This window comes from Coffea arabica, chromosome 2e, assembly GCF_036785885.1.
Source record: "Coffea arabica cultivar ET-39 chromosome 2e, Coffea Arabica ET-39 HiFi, whole genome shotgun sequence".
In the NCBI taxonomy this organism is placed as follows: domain Eukaryota; kingdom Viridiplantae; phylum Streptophyta; class Magnoliopsida; order Gentianales; family Rubiaceae; genus Coffea; species Coffea arabica.
In genome coordinates, this window is record NC_092313.1 from 4,800,803 (window position 1) to 4,813,119 (window position 12,317).

General features: G+C 37.9%; 1 protein-coding gene across 1 annotated transcript; it reads right to left on the reverse strand.

The window, feature by feature from the left end:
- Nucleotides 1–950: 950 nt before the first annotated feature.
- Nucleotides 951–5,808, reverse strand: LOC113730276 (protein NRT1/ PTR FAMILY 5.1-like). Its single transcript, XM_027254862.2, has 4 exons — nucleotides 5,549–5,808; nucleotides 4,834–5,051; nucleotides 3,356–3,912; nucleotides 951–1,947 (listed from the first exon to the last, which is right to left on the reverse strand). Exons 1-4 carry the CDS (start codon nucleotides 5,649–5,651, stop codon nucleotides 1,068–1,070), a joined length of 1,758 nt encoding a protein of 585 aa, XP_027110663.1. The 5' UTR covers nucleotides 5,652–5,808; the 3' UTR covers nucleotides 951–1,067.
- Nucleotides 5,809–12,317: the final 6,509 nt, after the last annotated feature.

Below are 12,317 nucleotides of genomic sequence, written 5' to 3' on the forward strand. Positions count from 1 at the left end.
TTACGCTGCCGAGTTCAGTTCATGATATAAAATTCCTACTTGTCCTTTTGACTTCGTCCTCCTCAAATTAAATGCAAAGTTGTGCGGGGTTGGCTGGCTTGAGAGTGAGACCGCCATAGCGTAGAAATTTCGGAGCTTTGTTTGGGCGCATCGACGTCGCTTTTGGAGCATATCATTCTCTGGCTCTCCTCCTTTCTATTTGTCATGGGAAAACAGAAACCAGACTGCAATAGTTACGCGCACATATAATAATGCAATTAAGTGTTGGGACGGCTAAGACTCTTTTTCAACACGGAAACAGTTGTTTAAACTTTAATCTTGAGTGTTTCAATATTCCCATATGGTACCTGTGGAAAAAATAATAATTCGGTTTTGCACCATAAACATTTCGGAACGATTGGATCGTGCATCTTTAGTTCTTTCTTTTTTGAAGATTCGCACAATACTACTTTTTTTTTTTGGGCAACAAAGTCATACGAATCATACCTAACTGCGCTGAAATGTCTGAAGTGCATTGAAGATGATGAGAATAAAAGAGATATAATCAAATCATCGAATTTATTATACTATATTGAGCATTTGTTTATCCTAATTCATTCACAGCAAATTAGATTTTTTTTTTCCGGTGGAAACCATGACCAAAGTCTTAGGCTATGCTTGGATTGCTTGTTTCCGTCGGAAAATATTATTGTCGTTTTCCGTAATCACATTTTTCTATCACCTTTTTCTCTCATATATATCAAATCGCTACAGTAATTTTTCCATGAAAAATGATGGAAAATGCAATCCAAACACAACCTTAGCGTGTAATGAAGAGAACAATCGAGCAAGAATGGCTTTTCATTTTAATTTTTTTTTGGGGGTGTCATGACCGAATTAATAGCTTACAATCATGGTAAAGGTAGCTCCCTTATTGCGAAAAGTAGTAGTAGATAAAAAGCAGTAATAGGTAAGCAGAAAGTGGGGGAAAAATAAAAATAAAAACACCGATACAAAGCAAGATACGTTTAGCTATTTCAAGTTTAAACGGATCTTGATTCTCTCACCATTTATCTAATACACCCAAATTACACAGGCAGTCCCAGCGGAGACGGGTCCAAGGCTTTGCTCTCCAATTCCAGACACCCAACCTTCAATTCGATAGATTCCCTCTTGTAAACATACTTTCTTGATGCCCACAAAAAGATTCCCATGTTTATGGTACATATGACAAGAAGGAAGCTGTAATAGTAATCCAAATGGGAATCATTCAGGTTTTTCCCGATCCAACTCTTCCCCCCATGGCTTCCCGAAATTTTATCCACCATTGTCACTAAGAAGCTGTTCAAGAAATTCCCAATGCCAATCCCACTCGTGAAATACGTAGTCCCAAGGCTTCTCATGTCGTCTGGCGATTGATCGTAGAAAAATTCCAGCAATCCGATGGCATTGAAAACATCAGCAATCCCCAATAGAACATATTGTGGAAGTAAAGCTAGAATAGTCATTGGCACAATTTCCTCAGGCCCCTTAATGTGGTGCAATCTAATGACGTGCATTCGCCTTACTTCCACTGCGCATGCAACCGCGATTGCAAAGATTTGAATCAAAATTCCAATTCCAAGCCTCTGCAGTAACGTGATCCCCCTTGGGTTTCCTGTTTTCTTACGCATCAGAGGCACAAAATAACGGTCATACATGGGTACGGTGAGTAGCATCGAGAGTGTGACAAAACTCCCTAGGGATGCAGCAGGAATCTGAAAGGTGCTGCCCAAGTGTCTATCCAAAGTGGTGCCTTGCTTGACAAAAAGAGTATTGACTTGTGCCCAGATGGTGCTGGGGATTAAGGTTGCAAGCCATATCATGGCCATTCCCAGGATTAGTTTTGATTCCTCCACTTGAGTCACCGTGCACGGTTGCCTCCATGACCTGTCCCCATCTTGCTTAATTGCAGCCTTGTCTAAGAACCTGAATATAGAATTTAGTTCATTAGTATGATTCTAAAACGTCATTTGATCCATACATTTCTTCAAATAGTGTCCCACTAGCTTAGTCCAAACAAAACACTCTGCTTTTCGCAAGTGAGACCCGTTCAATCATTATCGTTACTAGCGTCATATCTTCCACAATGTTTTTTGGACGTCTTGTACAAACTACAAACTGCTCAAAAGCAGCTCAAACTTGTAATGGAGTATTATAACCCGGAGCTATTACTTTCAGGGGACAAGCGTGTAAAGGGATAAACCCGAGAAAATTGGCTTATGCTACTGAAAAACAAAACATATCCTCGAGTTTATGTCTGTGTGATCACTTAGTCACCCTAAGCAGATAAATATCAAAGCAATGGCCACCTAGGGGGCCCTTTATGCAACACTTTCAAGGAATGTTGCTGCATTTTAAACTTGAATTAACAAATGATGCTGCAAATTGAAATAAAAGGAGAAAGGATTAGATAAGATTTTGCATGACAGCTCAAGGGCAATAGATTTGAACTTTATGGTGTGCAAATTGCAATGAAGAAGATACTAGGATGTAAAATTCGTGGTTCAGCTTGCATTCCTCTATCCTTTTTCTGGGCACTTGATGTGATGGAAACGAAGCAAATAACAGGGGAATCATCCAGTAATGGTCACAAATTTTCCCGCATTAACTTCAAATGAGAAGTACGATGTAAACTATTCATGTTGGTACTGTAGATTCAATATCAATTAGTGAGTGCTATTGTTTTAGTGCCCTCATTGGCAAGGCGACTCAGCGTTGTAGCCACTACCAGTACGTTTTGCCTATTGCTTATGGAGTTTTCTTTAAATAACAGACTGGCGGCTACGGGGCAGGCGCAGTTAGTGACGTCCCCATTTTCAGGACCAGCTTGACAAAGACACCATGCATGAAGCTATAATAAGACTGCACATGGCAAATATTTATTGCTACATTACATGCAACAATCTACCAGTTTTTCCAGAGGATAGTTGTAATGCACACTATTGGCAGGTCCCCTCACCTTGTTTCTAACAAAAATGTACAGATTTTTGGACCTGAACGCTAAGAAAGCATGAATACTTCATGATGCCTCGTATTACTTGTCCAGAAACCTCAGCCAGCCATTTTAATTCAGCCCTTAAGCTAATTATTTTGTGTCTTCTATGTAGATAACATTTAAACTCAGGTGATTCTAGTTGCACCGAAGTGATCACTGAAGACTCAAGTAATGTCCATCAGATGACATCTTTCATATTAGCAATTTATCGAACAAATTTGTAAATCATTGCAGATATTCTAGGTAACTATATGCAGCTTGTAATATTTAGGCAACACCGAAACAGCAAAACAAACGAAACTTTAATGTACGTGATTAATCATGTTGAAGCACTCTCACCTGAACAATGAAGTATGATGGATTTGGCGTTTTCCTGTATTAAGGTAATACTGCTGGTCAAGCTCATAAAGCTGAGATGGGTGGATGGGGAGCTCAAGCTTTCTATTTTTAATTACAGTGACAAGGACTCGTAATAGGTCGCCCGCAGGACTCTCGGCCTTCTTAACTTTGTGCCTGTAATATGGGGTGCCAATGTAGAATATAATCAAGGATAATATAAGTCCAGCAGTAGGGATACAGTATCCTAATCCCCAACCCAAGTTCTCTTGAATGTACACAAGGCCAAGTGTTGCACATAGAGCACCAGTGAAGGTACTGAACATCCACCAATTAAAGAATGAAGCCTTGAGCTGTTTCTCACTCGGATTGAAATCATCAAACTGGTCAGCGCCGAAGGTTGATATATTCGGTTTAGTGCCACCAGCCCCAATGGCAATTATGTAGAGAGAAGCATAGATGAATGCTACTTGCGAAGTAGAAGCCTTTTTGCAGATTCCGTTTATGCAAGTTCGTTTGAAATGCTTGATGGAAACCGCCATTGTTAAAAGTACCATGCCCTGTTAAAAACATTTTGGCAGTAAAATTTAGTACTTGGAGATCAATGGCACCAGTACTGCACCAGTGAAACAACTTAGGGGGCTAGACTAAGTAACGAAAATACAACTTCGATCCCAATGTCACAAATTCAGAAGTGCATATGCAATTTAATGATCACAAGAAGCAAAATTTTTCTACATGTTCCTCCATGCGTTAATACCATGGAATATTCTTTTTCTGGTACATGTACCAGTACCAACTATACCAACTAAATGGCACCACTAAAAGTTAATCCTATAACATTTATTCAACGGATCTGATAATATTTCCCCCAAATATGTAACACTAGCATGTGGCATGGAGATTGACAAAAGACTGAAGCAGATAACATTTGATGGGTAATTAACAGGTCCCACGACAGAAAATCATGAACATTATTGGCCTCCGAAAACAGGTGATCATGCAAGTGGTGAACGCAAATACAAACCAGACGAGTGGTCTGCTTAAAACCACTGGGCCAATGGCTCAATGGCCACCAGGGAGGGACTTAGTCCCTCCTTGGGCTGTTGGTGAGGGTTCAAGCCTCACCAGCAGTGAAAAAAATCTAAGGGTTGTGTCATGACACTCCAACTTAGTTTAGTTGGGTCTGTATACCCACTAGCCCCTACAACGGCCTCCTTAGACTCCCCTCCCCCTAGATTAGGATAAAATAGGTTATACAAATGTATTGTTGCTGACAAAAAAAAAAAGAGTGGTCTGCTTAAAGATAGTGCATAAAGACGGAATCACGAAAAGGTGTAGCCGGTGGAGCCATGGAAAAGAAATCCCAGGTTGGAATCACAATCTTTATCTGGAAGATTCTTAGTGCGTTAATGTGGAAAAGACATGAGATAAGATAAGAAAATATTTTAACTAACATTTAAAAAAATAATAATAATTACCATGACATAGATCAAAGATGAGATGGTGAAGGTCCAAAAGCGACCCAAGTAAGAATCAGCAATATAGGCGCCCAGAATTGGTGTCATCCACACTGCGCCGGACCAATTGTTAACGTTCCTAACCGAAGGAACTGTGTCTTCGTGAAGTTGGGTCGTCAAGTAAACCACTAAATTGGAAGCTATTCCATAGAAAGCCATCCTCTCAAATGCTTCGTACCCTGCATCATCAATTAAACCAAGGAAAAGACACTACTGAGTAACAAACTTGCTTCACACTTGATGCTTTCCTATGGTTTTTTGTTCGTAATACCCTGCCCTTTTGATATTCTACGAGGTTAGCTTCCTCTTAGGAAAACTATCATGGCACCAATCGCCTTTAAGGGATAATTTGGAGCATCCTGTAGACAGCAAATAATTTGAAGAATATTGGATGACCTATTAAGTACAGTTACTCGTGTTCCACAAGAAGTTCACTGATTCTGAGACATAAATATTTGTCAAATGGCAATATGCATAAGAAAAAAAAAACAACAAAAATTTCGAGCCCTACACAAACAAGTTCACGGAAACTCCTTGAAAAAGAACTAAGCAATAAAGAAGCTTTTGGTGATATGTTTTACTCCATGTGATAGTACAAAGTGTTAAATTACTTCTACAACAGCTTGAGCTAAGTCGTTGGCAAGAGAGAATTAGTAATATCGAGGAAGATGCATACCAACGAGAAAAGCACAAGCTTTCCATTTGCCAGTCCTATGGGCGAGCACTGGATGTCCCCGGAGATCAACAGTGCCATCTTGTGTGTAACCTTTACTTTCCATTTTATTCAAAGTAAAACTTCGGGAAATTGGGCGGGAAATCGAAGATAAAAGCTTAGAACGAAGGCTTTGGCTGAATTGCGTGGATGGACTTTGGCAGGCGAGGTTGGGTGGTGTTGACGGTTTTGTCGGAGAGCAGTGGAGTGGGAAGCTGGGAGCGTTGGGAAGTCAGCTATAAATAGGCGGCGATGCCTTTTGCTTTTGGACGCAAGTGTTAAGCACCGTCGCTCCCACTTTCTTTGTTTCTTTTTTTTTTTGGGTATTTTATATGTAGAATTAATCTTATATACACTGTCACGTTTAGATACATGATATATGTATAAAATTTGAATCTAAAATTTAAAATTTGCTCTTATATTATACATTCAATCGTGATAGTGTATACAGTAACAGTACATATAAAAATTACTTATATATATAATTTTATAACGGTACAAATTTTAGTTCTAAACCAAAATTTTCTTGAAATGGCATATTCACTCCTTCCAAGTAAACACAAATATACATTGTGACGAATTGGGTGTATTTGAATAAATCATTATTTGCAAATATTATTAATTTGCTTGTATAGTAACACATATATTTCAATCACTTTTTATCTTTCTAATCACTTTTTTAATTCACACATATTACATCATCAAAAATTATACAGTATTGTGTTATTCGAAATAATTTTCTACTCAAATGATGTTTAATATTGTAATGCATAAAAAGGTGCCTTTTGAACCATCCTTACCTGCTGTATATTTGTCTTCTTGTGGGAGGGAGTATGGAATGTGGGGGTTAGCGGTATGGGATGGACAAAGATCTTCTGCGATCACAAGAGTAACTGCAGAGGACAGTTTTTGGTGTAGATGCAATGGTTTGAATTTTGATGATTGGGGGCAGAAATATTAACAAGTGAAAAATTATTGTAATTTTGCATATTATTATCTTAATGTCTATGTTGAGTAGTTTAAGGTTGTGTTTGGATTGCATTTTCCGTCATTTTTCATGAAAAATTACTGTTGCGATTTGATATATGTGAGGGAAAAAGGTGATAGGGAAATGTGATCACCGAAAACGACAATATTTTCCGATGGAAATAAGCAATCCAAGCATGGCCTTAATCTTTTTGACAAGAAGTTCATAAACAACACTAAAAATAACCCCACAAGATACAACCAAAAGACAATTGCTGACTTTTGGATGCACCCATGGACCTTAAATACTACTTACGCACACACTCAACAAACGATGTGGGACACAGGGAGCCTCTATTAAGCACTAAAGAGCACTCACTCACTCTGGTCTTTCAACCAGAGCCTCTATTAAGCACTAAAGAGCTCTCACTCACTCTGGTCTTTCAACCTCACCAACAGGTCTTTTTTTTTTTTCTTTTTGACAAGAAGTTCATAAACAACACTTAAAGTAATCCTACGCCAAAAGACAATTCCTGACTTTTGGGTTCACCTATGGACCTTAAGTACTAATCAATGTCCTTATTTATTGTATTGTACCCCAGTCTGGAGTGTATGGTGCAGCATTAACTGCAGAAGACTTGGAAGTTGGATCCATATGGAACTAACTAAGCTCCAACGCAATTTGATCCCATGCATGCGTACCATTATAACATAATAAAAGGAGCATCTGAATTTTGTGATTTGTGCATTACTGTTATTATATCCACCATCTGCGTTTTTGGGTGTGCAACGCTACTTGCGAGTAGTTTTAATCCCCTTACGATTGTTTGAGGCAATAATCCATAACTATTTGCAAGATTTTCAGGGGTTACGTCTCAAACTTGGATGTTTAATTAGGGTAACCATGATTGGACTTGAGCCGTTGCTTCTCGGAATCGTCTTCCGAGGTGAATCTTGAAATGACACTAGATTCCTAACATGCACTTGCTGCTAATGCTGATAAAATTTTTGAAGGGATAATTTGAGTAACCTCCCCGAAATACCCTCTTGAACAAAATCACTAACTTCCCTCAAAACTGATTTTCTTATAATAATTTAGCTCAATTCAAAAATAACAACTATAAAAAATAATATCATGTGTGAGAAGATTTATACATTCCAAAAAATGCTCCCCAGCTATTGTACTAGTTAGTTTAATTATTTGATTTAAGTTATGGGCCATTACTACGCGTGATCAATGAAAAATTTCTATCTTTTGCAACCAAAAATAAAAAACTTTCAAAATTTAACAAAACAAAACTTTTTGTTCCTCGTACCTTAAGATTCTTGTTATCACCACAATCATAAGAAGAATCAGAAGAACTAACACTTACTCATATTTTATTCCTTTATTTGTCAAGCACTTGAATCGAAAAAAGGGTGCCCAGTATTGGAGCCTTTTTAGATGCCAAATTAGAATTTTTTGTTTTAACATTACAACTTATGGTTATTTTAATTTGTAAACAACTTAATTGTTTCTCATGTCAGAATTTTTTTATTTGTTAGGTGCATTATGCCTAATACCTTTTATTTGTCAAGTATATGAATAAGAAAAGATACAACAAGTATTGGCTCATTTTTTAGATGGTAAATTAATTAATTTTTTTTACATTCCAAGTTATGGTTGATATAGTTAGCAAACATTTAACTATCTCTCTCTCCGCATATCTGTATAAGACAATCTAAGTTGTAAGAATCACTGGGCCAATGGCTCAGTGGCCACCAGGGAGGAGCTTAAGTCATTCCTTGGGCTGTAGGTGAGGGTTCAAAACTCACCTGCAGTGAAAAAAATCTAAGGGTTGTGCCAGAGCACTCCCTTGATCTAGTTAGGTTTGTAACTTTGTATATCCACTAGCTCCCTACCACAGCCTAAAAAAAAAAAAACAATCTAAGTTGTAAGGATAGTAAAGTAATTTTGCATTACTGATGTGAGAATTTGTTCCCAATGGCTGAAAAGGGAGGTAAATTAAATTTTTAAAACTTTAAAGAAGGGCAGTAAAACCTTAAGAAACCTCAAGGAAGATTTCTGAAATTATCCCATTTCTAAAGTCTAAAAACTTGTTACAGTAACGTGCAGCTGCAGCGAAATTAACTATTTAGATTTTTGCTGCGAAATTAACTATTTGATCTAGTTAGGTTTGTAACTTTGTATATCCACTAGCTCCCTACCACAGCCTAAAAAAAAAAAACAATCTAAGTTGTAAGGATAGTAAAGTAATTTTGCATTACTGATGTGAGAATTTGTTCCCAATGGCTGAAAAGGGAGGTAAATTAAATTTTTAAAACTTTAAAGAAGGGCAGTAAAACCTTAAGAAACCTCAAGGAAGATTTCTGAAATTATCCCATTTCTAAAGTCTAAAAACTTGTTACAGTAACGTGCAGCTGCAGCGAAATTAACTATTTAGATTTTTGCTGTTCGGAAATCTTCTGGAAGTGTGTTAAAGTGCCCGGTCCCCACTAACCCAACCCAACTCAACCGCCAAAATAACTAGAAGTTCAGAGATGGCCACGATTGAATGAATGCAAGTGTATACCAAAAAAGATAAGAGACAGTCCTGATCATTGTTTTTTCAAAAACAGCTTCTTTCTTTCGAAGCCCAAACAGCTTACATTAATTTTTACAAACCTAAACCCCGAGAGAACTCCAAAAGCGGTATCCTTTGAGGTCCCACAGGAGACTTATAACTACCAATCCAAACCCTCCCAACCCCGATGTGAGATACATCTAAGAGGACGACACCCCAAACCTCCACCTCAAAAACAGCTTCTTAGTTATTGGTTTTCTTTTTCCCAGAAAGGGAGAGTTATAGACGATCGAGGAGCAAGAACAGAAGCCATAAGAACTTTCCCTGTCCACTGTTGGTTTCTATCTATCAACGACTTATCTTTTAATATCACAGTCACAGGTAGTGTTTAGTTTTTACGTTTGACAGTCTTAAGTCGACTGGGCATCAAAACCACGTAAAGCGTCCCCGCAGCTTGTCAAATATATGTGTTGCAGCCTTGCAGGTAACGATAGACCCAATCCAACTCTGGTTCTATCTGCAAAGTTCATCACCTGAATGCTGGACCAATCTTCCAACACGTCAACGCCAAAACTTCAACCATGCATGCATGAGGCTTTTTGCATGGTCTCATTTACATCATGGGGAATCTTCAATTTTATGTTCACCCCACAATGACGGGAAAAAAAAGGCTTTCGAAGCTTTTGGAGGTTGGACCATTCTTGACTTCACATCATGGAGGTTTTCGACTAGTGGTGATCATACATAAACGAAGACTCGTCCAATTGCATTCAACCTTCGATTTTTTGGGGCATATATTCTTTACAGGCTTATTTTAATTTGGTTTCAAAATTCAAACCCTTTTTATGTGTAAAACTTTAAATATCTGATAAATTAACTTAACGAAGCTTGTTGGTGTTGCATGCATAAATAATTCTATGTTTGATGCTATTTGATTATAACACGAATGGTCCTAGAGCACGGAGCTTGCTTGCCCCATCCCATGTTCTGAGAGCAACCGGTGAAGTTCATCACCGTACATACACTCAGAAAATCGCATCAGAGATTTACTGGTTCATCGATACATGGACTTTGGCCACTTGAGCAATGGATGGTCTCAGCAGGCTATCAATCACAAAGTTGAACAAAAAGGGATTCTTTCAGTATCTTGTCACACCTATCTTTTCAATTATCGCAAGCAAATCAATGCGACTAAGAACTTAGAAGACAAGAGGAACTACTTAGAGTTGATTAAGTACCATGTCACTCACTCTCTTTTATATATAGATTCCCCTATCAAAATACTACAAACCGCATACCATCGAAAACTGTTTCGCTTATAATTGTAGCAACTTGTCTTCCTTTGCCGAGTGTCATGTCTCCCTCACATATTCTGTTCAAAAAGTTATAATGGCCAAATACTGGGGCTTAGGCTTATTAACTGGTTAGAGATCATAAACCGTAATCTACATGCATGGATATTCTCACATGAATGAATTGTAGGCCTTACAAATGGAATTCACTTGAGGTTCACATCTTCTCTGAGTCTGGGAGACATCTATGCAGATTCGGTCTACATACAGAAGTCCTTACCAGCAATATGTCCAAGATCTTTTCCAGAGAGGGGATCACCGAACGTCTGAAATGATGATGCTCCAAAATTAGTGATGGCCTCAACTAAGGCCTATGAGGTCTCCCACACTTTTAGCTACCACAGTCTCACTGCACAAAGGACAAGTATATTCACACACACAACAGAACAGAGATGCTGTTTGTATCAAATTTTCAACAAAATGAACCATATTTCATTACAGGACATTGGGTAATGGCTCTCTCTCTCTCTCTTTTGGCTTTTTTAGTTGAACCGTATATTACGTATTTTGTCCTGGGTTTCCTTTGCCACCGTCCAGGCGTCTACGTGATGCAAAGGGTGTGAAAGAAAGCCCCTTTCACGGTGAATAAGTATCACGAACTTCCTGGAGTTTATTTATTTTCTGTAGTGACATGGTAAGCCGATTTAGATCCCAATCAGTGGTGGGATTGATATGGACAAATCATAACATTAATCCTCATATAACCGTCCAAAAATTTTCATGTCTGGTTATAATGTCTGGCCCGAGAACGAAACCTGGGGTTACAAATTAAATAGACCAGCCGAAAAGCTATATCATATCATGATTCCTCCACTTAGTTTTGTTGTTTTTCATATCAGAGGAGTATATAAATAGTGGCACATACCGTTTGTGTCGACTCCACAACTATTTGGTCCTCAAGTTGACCTAACACACACAGACCACAATTACACAGATCACTCAATTTTCAATAACAGATAACGAGAAGATATTAAGAGTACTGATGACATTGGCACTCCATTTCCCAAACATTGGGTCAATAGTCAAGGACCAGAGGTAGTTTCTCCAAAAGTTGTTAAATGAAGAAGCAGTTCGTGAGTTTAGTCTGACTCGAATCGAATAAGTTCAAGTTCGACTCGTTGTTTAATTACATGATCTGAGGTCAAACAGTAAATGAGACTCGTTTATAAACCAGCCGAGCTTGCTCGACTCACGAATAGTTAGTGTAAGCTCGTTCCTACATTTATTTAAAACCAATATTACTAATTGTTCATAGTAGATTTATCTTGGCTCGATTGTTTAGAATTTTATTTTGTTTAAATATTGGTAATCTTCTTATATTTGGTGAAACTTTTCTCATTCAATATGAAAATTAAGTTGGTTATAGTTTTTTAATTGCAAAGTTGAACAATATATACAAGCACATTTTAGTTTTTTAGAACACGAATTTGTTCGAGTTCGGCTTCAATACGAGTCGAGCTTAAACTTGAATTTGAACCGATATAGCTATAATGAACCAAGTTTAAACACAATTTTCGACTCGTTACATTAACGAGTTCGAGTTTAGCTCGATAACTTAATGGATCGAGTTTGAAAACCAAAAGCCCGCCTCATTCAGTACTCTAGTTTCTCCAAAGAATTTTAAAAAGAATATTGTAAAAATTTTAAAAATAATTAAATCGAAAATTGATAAAGAAGAGGTAGACACAGGGGAAAGAGATTCCGAAAAAACAAAGGAGAGAGAGAAGGAAATAAGTATCTGGATTTGGAGAACCTAGAATTGTACTTCTCTGGTTTGTGTTTCGATAACTTGGGCTTCTGGGGATCGTCATTGTACGGTACGGGAGACTTTTTTTTTTGGGAGTGATGCAT